We start from the raw sequence: 20,224 nt of genomic DNA on the forward strand, positions 1-20,224 counted from the left end.
ACGCTCGCAGCGCTGCCACGGTAAAATATACTGGAACGAAAACTTGAAGCTCTCACATGAATCAGCCCACTACGCGCGCAAACTGAAGGACGTCTTTTCTTCTTGAATGCTGACATGAAGGATCCTCCAGAACTACAACTTGAAAGGTCTTAGGTACGGCTATGCAAAGTATCACACCTATCGCGTCGTATTCTGTGAAATGAAACCATGGTTTCGTTAGTTTGCGGAGAGTTTTGGAATACATTAATCCAACGTTGCGAGGTGAACGAGTTTCGAGGACCAAGGTAGCATTCGGAATTATAGGTCTGCATAACGACAATGAAGAGCCACGACAGAGTAGTTGAATACGCAGATCTCACCAAGCATTTATTTCTCATTAGTGGCAAGCTAGCTGCTTTATCTGTAATTGATAAATAAAGAGAAGAAAAGGAAGGCGAAAGGTGAAAGCACCTCATGCGGTTATAATCCCGAGTTGGAATCATCATCATCATCATCATCATCATCATCATCATCATCATCATCCGGTTTTATGTCCAGTGCCCCCCCCCCAACGGACGAAAGCCTCTCCCTGCGACCTCTAATTACCTCGGTCCTGCTCCAACCGATTTCAGCTAGCTCCCGCGAATTTCCTAATTTCATCGCTCCACCTTGTATTATGTTGTCCTAGATTGCGTTTTCCTTCTCTTGGTACCCATTTTGTAACCCTAATGGTCCAACGGTTATCTAACCGGCGTGTTGCATGACCTACCCAGCTCCACTTTTTTTTCTCTTGATGTCAATTAGAATATCGCCTGTACCCGTTTCCACTCTGATCCAAACCGCTCCCTTTCTGTCTCTTAACGTTATGCCTAGCAATCTTCGTTCCATCGCTCTTTGCGCGGTCCTTAATTTGTTCTCAAGCTTCTTTGCCAGTTTTCAAGTCTCTGCCCCATATGTCAGCACTGGCAAAATGCACTGATTGTACACCTTCCTCTTCAATGATAATGGTAAGCTTCCAGTCAGGAGCTCACGATATCTGCCGTGCGCGATCCAACCCATTTTTATTCTTCTGTGAATTTCCTTCTCATGAACAGGGTTCCTTGTGCTTAATTAACCTAGGTAAACGTACTCCTTCACAGACTCTAGAGGCCGACTGGAGATCCTGAACTCTTGTTCCTTTGCCCGGCTATTTATGATTATCTTTGTCTTCTGCATATTAATCTTCAACCCCACTCTTACACTCTCTCTGTTAAGGTCCTCAATCATTTGTTGTAACTTGTCTGCATTGTTGCTGAATAGAATAATGTCATCGGTAAACCGAAGGTTGCTGAGATATTGACCGTCGATCTTTACTCCTAAGCCTTCCTAGTTTAACAGCTTGAATACTTGTCCTAAGCACGCAGTGAATAGCATTGGAGAGAGTGTGTCTCCCTGTCTGACCCCTTTCTTTATAGGTATCTTCCTGCTTTTCTTCTGTAGAATTAATGTAGCTGTAGAACCTCTGTAGATATTTTCCAAGGTATTTACGTAAGCGTTCTGTATTCCTTGATTACGTATTGCCGCTATGACTGTTGGTATCTCTACTGAATCAAATGCCTTTTCGTAATCCATAAAAGCCATATAGAGAAGCTTATTGTACTCTGCGGATTTCTCGATAACTTGATTAATGACATGGATGTGATCCATTGTAGAGTATCCCTTCCTGAAGCCCGCCTGTTCCCTTGGTTGACTAAAATCCAGTGTTGCCCTTATTCTATTGGAGATTATTTTGGTAAATATTTTATATAATACTGGGAGCAAGCTAATGGGCCTATAATTTTTCAATTCTTTAACGTCTCCCTTTTTGTGGATTAGTATAATGTTTGCATTCTTCCAGTTTTTTGGGACCCTTGCAGTCTATAGACACTTCGTATAAAGAGCCGCTAGTTTTCCAAGCATTATGTCTCCTCCATGCTTTATTAAATCGACTGTTATTCCTACTTCTCCTGCCGATCTTCCTCGTTTCATGTCTTGCTAAGCCCTTCTGACCTCATCACTAGCTATAGGAGGAGTTTCTGTATCCTGTTCATTACTGTTTCTAATGGAGGTATCCTGACTTCTCTGGGTACTGTACAGGTCAGTAAAGAATTCTTCCGCTGCTGTTATTATATCTTCGAAATTGCTGATGATATTACCGTGCTTATCGTTCAGTGCATACCTCTTGGTTGGTCCAATGCCAAGTTTCTTTCTCACTGATTTCAGGCTGTGTCCATTTTTACGGCTTCTTCAATCTTTCTCACGTTATAGTTTCGAATATCTCTTATTTTCGCCTTGTTGATCAGTTTTGACAGTTCCGAGAATTCTATCTTGTCTCTTGAGTTGGACACTTCCATTCTTTGTCGTTTCTTTATTAGGTCCTTTGTTACTTCGGAGAGCTTGCCTACTGGTTGCCTTGGTGCCTTGCCTCCCACTTCAATTGCTGCCTCTGAAGCCAACCTAATTGCGGTTTCATTCATTAGCTCTATGTCATCGTAATCTCTCTGTTCTAAGGGTGCATATTCCTTTGCAAGTACCAGCCTGAATTTGTCTGCTTTTACCCTTAGTGCCTCTAGGTTGACCTGTTTTTTCTTGACCAATTTAGCTATTTCTCTCTTCAAATTGAAAGGAATCCCAGCCCTCACTAACCCATGATCACTGCACTTTACCCTACCTATCACTTCTACATCCTGCACTATGCTGGAATCAGCAAAAAGTATGACGTCAATTTCATTTCTTCTTTCACCATTAGGGGTTTTCCAGGTCCACTTTCTGTTGCTACGCTTCCTAAAAAAGGTGTTCATTATTCGAAGCTTATTACTTTCTGCGAATTCTACCAGCATCTGTCCTCTAGCATTCCTAGAATCGACGCCGTAGCTGCCATTTGCTTGCTCATCAGCCTGCTTTTCCGCCACTTTTGCATTGAAGTCTGCCATTACTACAGTATACTGAGTTTGCACTTTTCTCATTGCTAATTCAACATCTTCATAAAACTGATATACTTCCTCATCATCGTGACTGGATGTTGAAGTGTAGGCTTGTACTACCTTTAATCTATATGTCTATTGAGTTTGATTACGACTACAGCTATCCTCTCATTAATGCTGTAGAATTCGTCAATGTTGCCCGCTATGTCCTTATGTATTAGGAATCCTACCCCGTATTGCTTCTTATCTAGGAGAGCTCTATAGCACAGGACATGTCTGTTATTCAGCAATGTATAAGCCTCACCAGTTCTAATCTCACTAAGGCCGATGATATCCCAAACAATATCTGATAATTCCTCAAAGAGTCCTGCTAAGCTAGCCTCACTCGAGAGGGTTCGGGTCTTAAACGTTGCAAGGGTCAGTTTCCATCGGCGGCCTGTCCGGACCCAGAGATTCTTAGCACCCTCTGCTGCGTTATAGGTCTGACCGCCGCCTTGGTCAGATGCTCCACAGCTGCTGGGGACTGAGGGCCACTGGGTAATTGAGTGAGCCATTTGGGAGGGGGTGGCCGAATACTGCACCAGGGAGGCCAATTCCTGATCTGGTGAGGGAGTGTCTTGTTGAAGCTTTGTGGGCCTTCCTAATTTGGTAGCACCTGGATTAGTACAGCCCAGTCGCTCTCGGCATCTTTTGGCCGGTGACAGGCGTCACTCAGAGCCTGCAGATGTTGTGCACTGGAGGAGGTGGATTTCAAGCTCACCATGATTAAAAAAAAAGTCAAATAAAAGCGCCTATAAAATTGTGCTAGTATACATCCTACCCTCTCGACTGCGGGTCCCGTTACGACCACTCTTAGTCCTTATGATTGAGTCGCAAGTCACCTATCACGTACGAGTACTACGAGGTAGAGAAAAAAAACATCGTAAAATGTTCTACTGAGGGTATTTATTTCCTTTCAGTAAGAGTGCTATCATTACTTTTATTATATAATAGGTCAGCAAAAAAATCATTCTGGGAACATTGTTAACTTATTTGCGAAATAGATTTGCGTTAAAGGCCGCTCATATACGACTTATTGCGCTGCCCGCCATCATAGGGGTTGTCAGTGCGTGTACAACATGACGGGCAATATTCTTCGAACTAGTGCCGGGAACATCGTGTAGCCGAAGGCAACCGCCGACCGGGCGATGCCTTTTCCGCTCTGGAGCGACCGATCGAAGAGCAGGAACCGCCTAATTGTGAGCTTCCTGCGCTTTCTCACGCGAGCCGAGATCGGCGCTGGCCGTCGTTGTTGTCGTCTTGCATGCGTGCTGCCGCACATCGCTGCCTACCTGCTCCCATCTCTACCCAACACCCTCTCCTGGTTTTCTCCTTTCCTTTCGGCCGGCCACTTCCGTTTCCCTCCACACGCCCACGCGCCGCACGGACAACTGCGCGAATGAGTGAGGAGCAACCCGTGTACGCACGCCGGCATCTTGTCTTGCTCGAGGCGCCAGCTACACGAGTATTCTAACGCAATACTTGGATATTGGCACTTCTGATCGACAGGTGTCTGCTTCCAAAAACCTCGCGCAATTCGCGCTGCCTTGAAGTGTTAATGCCTGGCTTTCCAGCAGTATGCATGTTACATTGTTTTAGAGCGCAGCTCTTAGGCACCCGTTCCTGCGGCGAGCGTCGGAGTCGGCGGCGTAACCGAGCGAACGAGCACAGCGAAAGATGAAAGAGCGAACGCGGAGCAGGAGGTGGAAGACCGAACGGCTGAGACCATGCAACGAGAGCGGCAGCGGCCGCTTCAGCGACGTGCGCGCGGGAAACTGGTGTCGTGCGGACCCACCCGACCGCTCGATGCGCACTCGTATCTGGTCTGAGTCGGACCGCTCGTTTCATACTATCGTCTGCTCGCGTCAGCTCTCGCTCGCGCTTGTTTCGACTGTCATGGTTTGCGATTATTTTGTAAATGGATTGTGTGCGCAGTGCAAATTGTGTAGTACTTTCTGAAAGCCACGCGCCACCGGCGACCACACCGGAACCTTCGACGAGTCATGTATGAACCTTCGACAAGTCATGCCGACGCGCTCGACCTACAGATCAGATTTTCGACGATTGCCGACTCGGCTACATGTATCTCTCAAATTCTTTGCCTCAATATATGGCGAAATGAAAACACGTATAGAGCTGAGCTCAAATTTCGCATTAGGGAGTATCGTAATCGTCGGTGAAATTTTTCCTTTACGTTTAACTCACGTTTTCGTGCCGTTATCCTCCAAATCCAAATAGATTTGGTGAGAATTTGTATGAGGCAATTCTACCAATGCATGATCTACAGTATTTAAGTTTTAATATCGCAAAATATATTTATACATTGTGCTGTGATCTTCGGGTGGGCGCCCCAAAGGTATGTACAGTCAAGAGATAGATAGATAGATAGATAGATAGATAGATAGATAGATAGATAGATAGATAGATAGATAGATAGATAGATAGATAGATAGATAGATAGATAGATAGATAGATAGAGGAAAGGAAGGGAGGTAAACCCTGCAGACGAGCATCCGGTTCTGTACCCTACACTGGGGGTAAGGGAAAGGGGAATAGAAAGAAGAAAACAGGAAGGAAGTGATGACTGTGCGTGCAGTGAAGCGCCGTGACAGCGTCAAGAAATAAAAAGAAGTAAGGGAGGTAGGGAAGTAAAGTATAGTTTGTGCAGTTGGCTGCCGTACACGTGGTGGTAGGATCGAGCGAGTGAGAGTGAGAGACAAGACAGGAGTTGGTATAAATTACGTCACTAAAGGCGCGGCGTGTCCGTAGTCGGCAACTAAAGTCAGGCAACTTCAGGTCCTGCAGGAGAGTTTGTGTCGCTTTGTGGGTTTACTAGGAGTCAGGTCAAGACCTCAGCTTGAGTAAAAGGCCGATCGTCAGGTCTGTTCAAGGCCCACCGGATAATCTGGTGTTGTTCTTCAATGCGGGAACAGTGGTAGAGAAGGTACTTAAAATACTCTTCACAACTGCACTTAGCGCACATGAATCAGCTGTTTCCATGCGATAGCAATTTGAATGAATGAAAGCGGCTGATCATCACTGATCACCTATGCTTGCTGGCTCAGTGCTCTCGCATGTCCTGATGTCCGGTAAACGAAGTTTCGCTTAATACCCACTTGAATATGTGAAAATGATATCGCGGGTCCAAGAAAACTTACTGAAACGTCATGGCATTGCACCGTTATAATTTTCCAAGGTTCCGAACTTGTGAAATTTGGAAGCGCCCGAATGGAGCTCGCTTGTGGGACGTTATCTTCGTGGGTCTCTATGAGACCCGTGTACTGCGGAAATGGTTGGTCGTGTATGTTTTGGACTATAGTCAGGTAATAAACTTTCATAATATCCGAGGACAGTGCTCCACGATACCATAAAGTACTGAGGCCTCTAATCTGTGTGAGTGGAGCAACGTTTAACGAACTGCATGTTCCACTTTCTTGATTTTCTGAATCTTTACCACCACCAAGATTTACCAATGTTAGAAGTAGGTTGGTGTTCGCAAAGCGGTTTGCGTCCTAAGGGGTGAATCGCTCGTGCGATCTGGCGCTGACTGATCTGTATAGCGGACGTATTAGGGGAAGACTACCAGTCAACGATAAAGAACGCTTACAGAAAGAAATGCTCTGTGAATTCAGCCCCTGATCGTCTCTGTAAGCCGTAATCGGAAGTAGCCTTTACGAAAACAGATATATATATATATATATATATATATATATATATATATATATATATATATATATATATATATATATATATATATATATATATATATAGTCGCCGGCGTGTGTTAAAGTCGGCAACATGAATGCGAAAAATAATCAGTGGCCTCTCCAGATCCGAAGGCGTCAAAGAAAGCCCTCTCAACGATTCGCTTGTGAGAGGAGTATATATATACACACATATATATATATATATATATATATATATATATATATATATATATATATATATATATATATATATATATATATACTCCTCTCACAAGCGAATCGTTGAGAGTGCTTTCTTTGACGCCTTCGGATCTGGAGAGGCCACTGATTATTTTTCGCATTCATGTTGCCGACTTTAACACACGCAGGCGACTCATCTTAGTCACTTTAAATAAATTTTGCAACTTGCAACACTATGAGGAGATACTGGAGCACATCCATCGCTGTTCAGCCGCCCAATTAAGACTCCCAATACGATGATAAGTCGACTGACCAGAGCACAAGTCTGCTTCCTAGCGCGAGAACGCAGTCAATTCTATCTCATTCATATCGTGTTTGTCTCGAGTTGGTTTTGGTGGCCTGTGTCGCCTCCACCATTCGCCTGAACTTGATGTTACAGGCTGAACACGACGACGGCAAGACGACGATGGCAAGACAGCGACGACAACCACGATGGCAATGTCGGTACGACGACAATGGTAACAACGGTGGTGATGACGGCAGCATGATGACTACGGCACTACGGCGCCTGACCCCCATGATGACGGCGGCGAAGGACGATAACACATCGTGTAGGGACGTCTAATGCAGCGAAGAGCATGTCTTCACGACAGGAACACTGGGAATAACGGCTGCACTGAAAGGAGCGCTACGAACAACTAATCAACAGCTCACCATAACTACGAGTGTGCTTTAAAATTTTGTATATCTCATTTTCAGTTGATTGACTCTCTCTGTTCTAACTCTTATCTCTGCCCCTTTTACTTACCCATAAGAATGACTTGGAGTGTGCTTTCGGGGCCGTTATACTTCATCACATCACATTCAAACTCGTTTGGTAGGGCATTACTGCACTGCACCGTGAAAGCGCATCAGGAACCACTGCTCATGGAGGAACCAGCTGCGAACCTGCAGCATCAGTACCAATGGACCTGCGATGTCAAGCTCCTGTTGATTTATTCATGCAGTGGCTTCTACAACAAAGACTAGTCTCATTATCTTGAGCAGGCCACCAATGGCTGACACTCAAGAGAAACGGGCACGACCGCTAACTTTAACAAAGCATGGTCTTGGATCAAACGAGAATATTCTAGAAATTTTCCAGGAACTCGCGTGGCAGATGGCCAAGCTTTTGAGACCGTAAAACCGAGTAGGTTCAGCAGTCAACAGCGCACGCTCCCGGGACAAATCCAAGCCTGGTGTCTCGCCACGATAGAACCCGAATCTGACGGATTCCAAGTCAGCATTACAGAGATTACATCGGGGCCTACCTCTAGAGAAATTTACAAGGCAGTCTCTGGCACTCATTGACGACCTAACGAGCAAAGGATTTAACATAAGGTTTCAGTGGATTCCATCATACGTAGGAATTGATGGAAACGAGGAAGCTGACGCTCTTGCACGCCTAGCGCTGACATGTGTCCCAAAAGTGAAAGCTCCAAAAGCTTTTCGAAACCCTAAGGGTGCAATCCGCCTTCACTTTAGAGAGATGCACAAGAATCCACACGAATCCTGTGTGACGCACGGATTTACACGCGGACAAGCGACGCTTTTATACCGCATCAGGACCGACTCCGCGTACACTCCAGCTTGGTTATTCAAGACTGGGCTTCGCGCTTCCCCACTCTGTTTTTTCTGTGGAGACATTGGCGACATCGAACATTTCATTTGGCTATGCCCGCAGTTTGACACAGAAAGAAAAGCGATGGTCGACAACCTACAAAAGAGCCGTCTTACGCACAGGACCTTTGAAGACGTTGTTTTCCCCGGAGGGCCCGCGGCATTCAGGAAGAGAGCGCAACGACTGCTGATAGCCTTCCTGCGAGACACGGGGCTCATCGACACCTGGTGACACACCCCTGATCTCAACTCGAAGGAGGATCAGGCGGAACAATTGCCGGCTATGTATGCCAGGCTAAGCCCGCCTGCTTCAACATCACCACCACCACCACCGCCACCACCACCACCACCACCACCACCTAGAACAGCCAAGTTAATTTTTTCCGAACAGTGCCTACTGTCCTTAAGACGAGACCATACCGAAACTATCATGATCATCATGTTGCTATGGGACCAAATTCACTCCATCGTCAGGCGCTACGGCCCCTTGTGCAATTTCTTGAGTGTGCCAAGCTAGTTAACAGAGTGTTCAAATCATTTTCTTACCGCGCCGCTTGGATTCCCCGCATTGCAGGCACTGCCCTTCTAGCACCGGTGCGGGCGCTTATCTTAGCATTTGAAGTTTACTACAAAAACATTGCTCCAGAAACAGTGGCAGACTCTGCGCCTATGATATAGTACTTCTATGGCACCGGCTAGGCTTGGTCCATGTCTCGGTTTGCGTTTCCTGCCAGCAAGGTCATTACGATTGTTTCATAGATTCCTTAATATGGCTAGAGTTTATGTTTCAGGATTGGGATACCCGACCCTTATGTCGCATATTTTCACACTACTAATCATTTATTGAACGACAAGTAAAACGCAAAACATATAGCGGAGCGATTCGCCGGAATTCTTCCGACCTCATGTTTTACGAAGCAGAAAAGAAAAGCCAATAAAGAGATGCGGACTTGGACATCTTTGGCATTCTTATATAATTTACAGGATAAGCAGCCTAAGACCACACGTAACACAGTGGCACCAACGATATAGCACGATGCCGAAGACTACGCCGACGACTGCAGTATGATGACGACAGCATGACGAAGACGGCGACATGATAACGATAGCATGACAATGAAGGCTGCGGCACGATGACGATGGCCAGCACAATGGCATAGCGAAGACTACCGCAACGTAGACGATGGCTCAACGACGCCCCTCCGTTGACTGACGTTTAAGGCAGCGAATAGCTGTCTTTGTGAGCGGATCGCTGAAAAATAGGGAGAGATAGAAAGGCAAAGTAAAGATAGGGAGGTTAACCGGAGATTATCTCTGGTTGGCTACCCATGGAGAGGCAAAGGGATGTGATAGATCGCTGAGAATGACTGCTTCATGCGCAGCCGCGGGGTGACCGACCACGCTTCACTTGGCCAAAGGTGCCTAACCCACGTATTCTCAAATGATCTTCGACTTGAAGCTCTTCTTCCACTCCGCCGAGTTGAGCACAGCGCCGCTCCTCGTCTGAAGAAGACGCTATGTTTATCCAAAATTGCCCACGAGTGTCAATGAAGCGCAGAGACCACTTCTGTCGAGGGGCGATGCTGTCATCCACTTTCTTCAGTCGAGGTGGAGTGCCGAGTGGAGGAACGTTCTAGAATACGTGGGTAAGCCTGTGTCCTTGTGCTTCATGTTTTGTGTTTCTGCATTTCGTACGCGCATTTCAGCAAAGAGGTCATCATTGCAGCACCCACATGGTCATCGAGGGGCTCCTTAGGTTATGATTGCTGTCATATATAAATTTGTCCGAAGTCACTGTATGTAGCCTATTAAACTTACCAATATTTCTTCCGACTCACTGTATGTACCTAGTGAAACTTACCAACAGTAGAGAGTGCCCTCTTCGGTCTACTTGAGAACTGGCTGCTCTTCGAACAAGGTCATTCCTACGCTTCGGCATACTCCATGTTGACTTTCTAGGCCAATGGAACTGTTACTCGCACTTTGTGAAGTCGTAAAACACTTTTAAACTATTACAGCAGCAGAAGACCTGACTCGCAGATATGTTGACATAGTTATCATATAGGCGCACAGTAGCATGTTTGTTTTCTCAATATTCTAATTTCGTTTCCACGTGGTCAAACCAACCTGCATCCGTATTATGTTTTCGACTCTTCAATGTACACAGGAATTTCGTAGGTTTGTTGCACATTAAGAAGAGGCGGTTTGAAAGATATCAATATAGATGGATGTCTCGTGTCTTTCCTTTCAGTCTCTGTGGTTATGCTTTATAAACCTACGACTACGTCATACCAATAAAGCAGAATCTGCACCCTTGTCAAATGTATATACGAAGCATTAATGAGCTAACCTGCCATGGGTCCTATGCATTGTATCTGACGCTAAATGGACGTCGCGCTGCGCTTGTCCTTTGCCACGGAGGTAGCTGTTGGCAACGTGTTTGTGAATTCGAGTGGCGACATAGATATAATTCATTCGCGCATAAATATTTTGTTGGACTTCATTTTGAGATTGATGATGTCCGTGCTTTATACTCCTCTGCTTGAGTTACGCCCAGTTGCAGCACACTGTAGTACCATCAGCGTTGGCCTCTCCTCTTTCGGTTAAAACATTCAGGGATTATAAAGTTAAAGATGTGTCGCACCAGAGCAAAACTCACGGTGAAACAAACGGAACAAGAAAACTGCAAGCCTTCGAAAGCGGGATCCCGGTAGCCGCGGGAATGTAAAAAAAAAATGTGTTTGCCAGCTTGCCAATTCTCGCTTTACAGTCTCGAGAAAAGGACGAAACAAAACACAAATCGCAAGAACGAAGCAACACACTGCCGGTGCAAGTGCAACTTTTTTATTCAAGCATTTTCGTCACACTCTCTTACGCATCCCACGAGCCGTGTGACAAGCAGACAGACGGTATAACCACGCATGAAAATTTCTACTTACACAAAATAATACCACATGTATACAGCCATGCAGCACAAGTTGGAACGTACACTTTTCGACCGTCCTGAATCGAGGTTCGTCGTCGTCGCGACTGCGCCTCAGACGGAGGAAGAACGATGTCGGGAACACGCGGTCTCAGCAGCGGTGGCCATCTGCGATTCGCGGAGTTCGGGTGCCGCTTTGCAGTCGTGCGGGACGTACGACGTGGCCGGAGGGCGCGGAGGACGCGTGGAAAGGGAGACACGGCGCGTCGTTGTGCTCCGGGAGGGCGAGCGGGGGCGTCTCGTTTCGTTGCGTGCATCGCCCAACCTTACGTGACACCCCTCAAGGCTTTGGAGAGCCCAGGTTGCGTGCGCCCTCGATGGCTATCAGTTTCAGCGTGGCGCGTGCAATTTGCTCCGCGTAGCCGCGCGCAATGCCGACTAGCCACGGCATGCTGTTTTCTTGCAAAGTTTCTGAGCTCGACGACTAGCAGAAAGCCACCGCAGTATACTTACGGCTTTCCTTATCTGAAACAGCGCGCCTCATATGGGCATTTAGGCCACGTAACAGAAGCAGCAAACCTTCCACTATATTTGTTGCCAATCTAGGAGTATCCCGTACCGCGTAGTGCGCGTTGTCAGCACGCAAGAAGACACCAGTGCACTTTGTGCAACAAACAAATGTTATGCTGGCTTTTGTTTCTTTTCATCTAAATCTTTACGATAATGAAGACTATAATTTTCTTGCCTGAATTTACCAATTGGGGCCTTCTTGGTCTTTCTTTTCTCCTTTCATACTTTCTTTGTTTCGCATGAATTGGTTATGAGTTGACAGCAAACGAATATCAGTTTAAAAAAGCAAGATGAAACAGCCTACTGTTGCGTCATATTTTGTTTTTCACTGGAATGAACAAGAACCTAAATTTTCACAAGAACAACATAACTAAAGACCGAGGCGAACTATTTCATACTGTATGAGTAACAAAAACAGCTCCAGAGGAATTAAAATGCGCGACTGAAAGCACAGCCCCCCATCACAAGGAGCATGGAAAATGCTAAGTGCTTCTAGCACAGTTCTTTATTTATGCCACATACATACACACCAATGCACTTTCGACAAGCACACTTGAAATTCATATATATATATATATATATATATATATATATATATATATATGCAGCGAAACAAGTTGGTCTACATTCGCGCCTCGGCGCAACATATCTTCATTTTAACTCCAAATACGCATATTTACAAGTGTGACACTACACGGACGAGAATTACAGTCAAGACTAGAATTACAGTCGCAAACATCAAAATAAAAAATAACTAAAGTAGAAAAAGCTTTTTCTTAATATACACATATCATTCTGACTGCTTGGATTAGGCGGATGCAGGACAGTAGCAGATGAACGGACGCATCTTCCCAACTTTCGCAGCTTATACCTATAGAACAATCATATTATTTCTTCATGAACGACAGAAACTTGTGCTTTCCTGCGAATATTCGTGCGTACTACTCGGCTGCCTTAGCTACAGTCATACCCGGGCCATTTTCGAGGAAGCGAAAAAATTTTCAGGGCCATCACAACTACGAGACTGGCCAACGCGATATTGCATCACCTTAACGCCTTCTAGACTTCGCATGCGATCATACAGTGAAAGCCTAAATCTGTCATGACATCTCGTCAAGATTGAGTCCTTTCAGCTGAGGCATATCAGGCAAAGGAAGCTGTGCATGGACATCCGCTGCGTATCTGTCCGGGTTAAGAAAGCCACGGACGCCGAAATAAATACAACATGCTGCTTTCGCACACTGTAACACACTCATATTTGTCCAGGTATATAGCCTTAGTGTACTCTGAAACTCATGACCGACTAAGCCCAAACTCCACTTGACAAATAGAGCTCAGATGCTACATAAGACGCCGAGTACTGCACAACCTGAAACAAATACATATCGCTATAGGTTATGTACAACATGAATTTTTAACCATCGCCGGTGGTAATAGCAGAAGCGCAATGACCCTTCTCAATGGAAAAGGCCACATTAAACGTCCCCTTATTTCATATGCGATCATCCAGTAGTCGAACGAGTACTGTCGTCAGCGCTGGATAAAAGAAAGGAATAAAGCGAGAAAACAGAGCACTTGTTTGCATGCGCAACAGTCAGAAGCGTCTAGTTTTGATACGCTTTAGTTAAGAACGCAGAAATTTCTCAGAGGTAAAATCTAACAGCAAAATTAATAATATTACTCCAGCATGCAACTCCCTCTATGAAACCTCATAATTCTGATCACGGAATAGTAGTATAGGGACAGGAGTTACTAGTGAAACTAAACACTGATTAAGCTGTCTGTTTATTATTCGTAATTTCGGAGAGAAACAGTTGACCCGGGACACGTCGACAGCTACCCGAGTGTCCCTTACGTTAACGCTCATTGGATCAAGTATCGAGGTCGGAGGAAATTTGTTTGAAACAGTGTTGCCGATTCAGATGAGACCACAAGTTCATAACAGTAGAAGCGTCGACACACAGCCAAACAGTAGAAACTATTCCTTAAGGGATATCCAGCAACCTCTAAACAAATGCCTCGATTTTTTACAGATAATCTTTTGCCTTTGATAACCACAGCAAATTTTAGTGTGCTGCCACTATTCACGATTGGCGCCTGCCACTTGTTACTCTAAACGTCGATGTAAGTTGTTCTGATCGCCCCTGCCCAAACTCTTCACTGCCTTACACGCGATCGCTACCTTTAAAAGCGCATGAACACAGAAAAGACAAACCCAACGATATGATGGATTGCAGTTCTCCGGACTAGACCGCAAAGCAGCTAAGTGGACGGCGGCCATAAGCCTCGTTCTTCTACCTCGAACACTGAAAGAGAAAGTCTCACAAAGAAGCATAGGCAGCGCGTGTTTACGTGTACAAACGTTTTTTTTTTTTTAATGTTTCTAAGTCGCCAACGCAACTACTGTCGCGCCCTTGGACGAAAACTTATTGCTCGGAAACGAACTATTCAAGGAGGAAAAAATTGGACATATAAAAACGGCGTCAAATGTTCAATCTTTGCGGTTAAATGTACTGTGTATTGTTTTCTCCTGCTGGCTGTATATTATATACGCCTAGAAGCATTTCCACTTGAAAGTGTGACGCCTGTTTGTTGATTTAGCGTGAAAGTTGGGATTACTCAAGGCGTTACTGCACCGTCTGTTTTTCATGGTCAGATCTGTTAGGCTTAGCTGGATTCCCCAGATAGAGTGACAGGGTCAGTTCTTTCCTTTAGACTCGCGAGCAGTTCTGCGTCAACGGATACGCTGCTAGCTATCCGCTAAGTTGGCTACGCAATTACGGCGACAGCGTCTTCCTCTCAATTCCCTACCAGGCGTCCTGAGGGGAGCCTTCACTTCCCCCCCCCCCCCCCGGGCTTTCTGAGAGGAAGAAAAAGCTGCTTCAGCGTCGGTGCCGTCTCGAACAGTACTCTCCGAAGCATATGACGATACTGTGCGTACTGACGAGCGTGCTAGATGCACAGATTTTCGTCTAGGCCAGAAACGCGCCACATCTCGCCGCCGATTTAAGCAGCGGCGCTGTTCTTTGCCTCCATACACACCTGAAATAACCGTAAAAGAAAGAGAAAAAAAATTGAGAGAGAAGAGAGAGAGAGAGAGCCACAGGCTGGAATTGGTCGAGGGAAAAGGCGGGGGCAGCGTGACAGGCGGAGAGAAGAGGGGCGAGTTTAGGGCGAGCGCACCCAAACCATCATTCGCGGATGGACGACATTGCCGATCTCGCAGTTGACAGTGCGCGTCTTGCCGTTGAGCACGAAGACGGCCTCGCTGGCCGTGGTGACCATGTAGGTGCCGAAGACGCCCGCGCTTCTGATGGGCCGGTTGGCGTTGCCCCAGCGTGCGCCGCGTGGATCGATCGCGCGGCCCGTGCCCGTGATGACCTCGACCTTGCCGTCCTGCAGGTTCACCAAAAGAATGTCCTCCTTGGTGGACGAGCTGGCGTACAAGTCGTAGCTGTGGCTCGTGCGCGACGTGAAGAAAGTCGCGTCGCTGATCTGCAACGTTGTCTTCACGTCGAACAGGAACCGTAGACCTGCGAGTAACAGGCAGAGCAAATAAATAAAAAATAAATAAAAATTGAAGGTAGAGAATAACAAAAGGAACAGACAAATCGCATTGTTTCAGCGACTGGTACATGGAGTACACATTTCTAGTGGCGCAACAAGTGCCACCGAGAGAAAAATAATGATAACATGGAGAGACTAACCTAGAGTGACAAGCTTTGCGTGCTACTGCAGGTGTAATATATGATGAGGGATGAAAGAGAGCGAGAGAAAGGAGGCACGCATAGAGACATGCAGGTACAAAACGGACTAGTCTGCCAGCTCAAAATAATTTCGTGTCTAACTGAGTACTGGGTCTAACAGGAATGTTATTAACGCCTTTGTAGCCCACAAAGCGGAATCAGGACACCGCCATGGCTCAAGGGTGTTCCGCAACCCAAGGCGTGTGTGGCGCGTGTTTAACATGTTTGTTTTTTAAACACAGCTCTGGACATGTTAAAGTGTCTCCAAATGCAAATTACATGGTTCAAGTCACAGCAGCTTAGTTTGGTTGGTGTCCACATTTATTATACAATTCTTCTATTTCGCAATGAATTGCCGTGGTTTCAACGCAGTAGCATACCTAAACGTAAACAGCACAAGGTGCAGGAACGTGAATATCGAGTGGCGCCTTGCAATGTTTGATGTTCGCAGAAAATAAACCTTGCATTTAGATGCAGCTTTTGCTAAGAAATACCTTACCCAGTATAATGCATTTATAGTTGTTCCGACTTGAAGCACCGCACTGCATCATGCAATAGAGACTGTATGACGTGGTGTTGATCCATTTTGCGTGTTTGAAAGGCATAGTGGGTGTTACACGCTGCTGAATGCAAAGCTACAATGTTTGCATGAGCTGGAGTTGGTTAGACGAGCTAGCGTGAAAAATTATTTTATGAGTAAGTTCGAAAAGCAAGATTGTTTCTACTAGGCCCCGGAGCACTATATCCGAGAGTTTATGTAATAGCCGGATTTTGAAACATGTGTTGTTCTGTTATTTCTTAAGTAGCGTCACTATGAGGGGTCATCTTTTGTGAATACGGGTGCGCAAGCGTGTTCTGCCGGAACCACTTAATGCATAGGCGCCGACTACGGGGGCGGGCTCCGGGGCCCGAGCCCCCTCCGGACTTATAAAGGGGGGGGGCTGAGCCCCCCGCCCCCCCTTGGGCGATGCTTTACGCCCCTCCGAAGCCCCCTCACACAACACACACACACACACACACACACACACACACACACACACACACACACACACACACACACACACACACACACACACACACACACACACACACACACACACACACGCACACACACGCACACACACACACACACACACACACACGCACGCACGCACACGCACACACACACACACACACACACACACACACACACACACACAAACTTAAAGTGCCATTACGAGAGCTTTGTGACCCACATAATTTGAAGTTTCTTTTGAATTTCCTCGACATTTTCACTTTACTTTACTTCTATTTCATTTTACTCGGGCTAATAGCTTACTGCATCATCGTTGGCGCGCAAGTGCACGGCTTTTAATTCATACATTCGTTTCATTTCTGTAAATTCTGTTAAAAGGAGGACACCGGCATTAGAAGCACTAGCGGCGACTGCCACATCCGCATTTTCTCACTTCAACGTTGTTTTAAATTTCCACTGTAAACACCATGCACATACACAATATATTTAAATGTACACACAGGACAAATTTTGTTATACTTTGGAAAGAGATGGAGGTAGCATATTAAAAATTCTTTCTAAAGGTATGGATAGCCTACGCCTAGAGAATGAATACGTTGCCGTATGTTCAGCACGCTTGAAATTGCTTTGCGTGCTTTTTTGACCGTGGAAAAAACCTATAGACTTCAGTGACCACTTCGGCAGAGTGTTTTATCAATAGCGTGTGAAATGCACGTGAATGTTGTGTGTCCCAGTATTGCTTCTCTTTCCAGTAAGCAATGCTAACGACTCATGAAAAAATCATTTCTAATAATTTATAACATTTATTAGGGAGGGAAACATCGTCACCTGCATGCAAAGCCACTGTCTTTCATATGGAGGACGGTGCGCGGCCTTGGCTCGTCTCCACAGCAACGACACCCATTCTGTGCCCTAGCCCTCCATCAAGGCCGCTCGCAGGTTGATATAGCCGAAGATTTTTGTGTGAAGATTTCGTGCAGTGTGGTCACCATCAATAGCGAAATTCTGGGTGAGGTTCCTGCGGCACGCTTTTCAGAATTGAATGTGTCCTTCTCACTAGAGGAATTCGACACTGCTCTGGCCACATGCAGGCGCTCATAGTCGCCAGGACCAGACGGCATCACCTACACTGCTTTATGCCACCTAGGTGACGATGGCCGAGGCAGACTTCTGGAATGTTACAACCAGTCATGGAATGATGGCGTCGTTCCTGAGCGGTGGAAGTCCAGCCGCTTGATACCCCTCATGAAGCCTGGAAAATCGCCACTTGACCTAGCGTCCGAGCGACCCATTGTGCTGTCCAGCTGTGTTGGGAAGGCCATGGAAAGAATGATTCTCACACGCCTAGAGTGGTATCTTGAGCGCCACAACGTATACCCCGAGGCCATGGCTGGGTTTCGAAGAGGCCGTTCCTCTATTGACAACGTTATCGACCTCGTGACGTCTGTACACCAAGAAAAACACTGCAAGCGTATATCGGTTGCACTTTTCCTCGATGTGAAAAGCGCCTATGATAATGTAACGCATGAAGACATCCTTGATGCCCTGGAAAATAATGGAATTGGTGGACGCATGTTTCTGTGGATTCGGAGCTATCTATTCAAAAGATCCTTCTTTGTGCACAGTGCAGATGGCCGAACTGCTGACCATTACACTAACCGTGGCGTCCCGCAGGGTGGGGTTCTTAGCCCCACTTTGTTCAACCTTGCAATCCTTGGACTTGCCGATGTTCTACCACATACAGTAAACCTTTCCGTATATGCTGACGACATATGTATATGGGCCTCAGCAGTTACACGTCTCCAGGTGCGTGCATGGCTCCAAAAAGCAGTGACCCTAATATCATCGTACCTGCGTGCTCAAGGCCTCAGCATTTCGATCGAGAAGTTCGCCTGAGTCGCTTTTACCCACAAGCCCATGACCTTGTACCCCATTTCTATTGACCACCAAACAATTTCATACGCCAAATCTCACCGATTCTTAGACGTTATTATCGACAGAGACCTTTCATGGAACCCCCACATCTCATACTTGAAGAAGAGACTTACTTCCATCGCCCATATACTAAGGTTTCTTGCCGGTAAAACGTGGGGCACATCCGTGGCATCTATGCTTCAACTATACAGGACTCTCTTCTTAGGATACTTGCGATATAGCACACCAGCGCAGTCCAATGCTAACAAAACTAACATTCGTGTCCTACAGAGCATTCAAGGCCAAGCCCTTCGAACATGTCTGGGGCTACCTCGAAGTGCTTCAACCGTAGCAACAATTGCCACCACGAGAGACCACCCAATAATGACTTATATAGCTATCGACGCTCTCCGGGCGCATGTTCGCCATATATACAGGCTTCCTGAGCACCATCTCGCCCGCTTGCCTGAGAAAAGACCCAAAGTAGCGTTCTCCAAATCAGTTGCGGCTAACCGGCACTCTTTGTCATTGAGGCACTCACCCGCAACAAGAACGCCATCCCCTCTGTGGTGCTTGAAAAAGCCTGCTGTGTACCTTGCTGTTCCAGGAATAGTGAAGAAAGCTAGCCTGACCACCGCAGCTCTCAAGCAGATCACATTGGAACTTCTGCATTGTTCATACGCTAACAGAATCCATGTTTACACGGACGGTTCCGTCTCTGAAAATTCGACGGGCGCCATTGTTATACCATCTCAATCGGTCATCAAGTTTAAGACTTCACACATAACGACATCTACAGGTTCCGAACTGGCCGCTCTTCACACTGCTGTCGAATACATTGAAAAAGAACCGCCCAACAAATGGGCAATATTTTATGATTCGAAAGTAGCCCTCCAGAGCTTGCGAGGTTTACGACGTGGGAATTATGAACAGCTGGTGTCTAAAATCAACGAAACTTGACATTGGGCTTCTGAACGAGCACATGATGTAATCTTTCAGTGGCTGCCGGGACATTGTGGCATCGTTTGTAATCACCTCGCCGATGACGCTGCCCGACGTGCCCAGGATGGCGCACCAAGACTCCTTATACCTTTATCGAGAGTAGACGCTGCAAGACAGCTTCACAGTCTCGCTCCTACCAACACGTTAAGTTACTGGCATACACCACAGAACTCTAAGTGTCGTTTATACAACCTCGACCCATCACTCAAACTTAAATTACCAGCAAACCTTTCACGACGTGACGCAACACTGCTATGTCGGCAGTAGGTAGGAGCAGCATTCATCTACTCCTACAGCTATCGTATCAGAATGGCGGACTCACCAATGTGCGCTAAGTGCAAGTGTGAAGAGACCATCAGTCATCTTCTGTGCCACTGTTCTCGCTTTGATAAGCAACGTCAGACTCTCCAGTGTGCCTTGAATAGACTGGATGACAGGCCATTTACAGAAGCAAAGATCTTGGGACCTCACAGTTCATTAACCCAGAAATCAGTTCGAGCGCTTCTTCACTACCTGAAGGTGACAGACTTGAGTGCCCGACTATAGAC

The 20,224-nt window shown here is 46.2% G+C and overlaps 1 protein-coding gene across 2 annotated transcripts in view; it reads right to left on the bottom strand.

Annotated features, from left to right (window-relative positions):
* Positions 1-11,334: 11,334 nt before the first annotated feature.
* The window catches only part of LOC142578616 (follistatin-related protein 5-like), a 513,022-nt gene continuing 504,132 nt past the window's right edge, over positions 11,335-20,224 (bottom strand). For both annotated transcript variants that reach the window (XM_075688041.1, XM_075688035.1), the window contains exon 15: positions 11,335-15,532. In XM_075688041.1, the coding sequence (XP_075544156.1) occupies positions 15,168-15,532 (365 nt within the window). In that variant the 3' untranslated portion in view covers positions 11,335-15,167. The remainder of the gene's footprint in view (positions 15,533-20,224) is intronic.

This window comes from Dermacentor variabilis, chromosome 1 (genome assembly GCF_050947875.1).
Source record: "Dermacentor variabilis isolate Ectoservices chromosome 1, ASM5094787v1, whole genome shotgun sequence".
In the NCBI taxonomy this organism is placed as follows: domain Eukaryota; kingdom Metazoa; phylum Arthropoda; class Arachnida; order Ixodida; family Ixodidae; genus Dermacentor; species Dermacentor variabilis.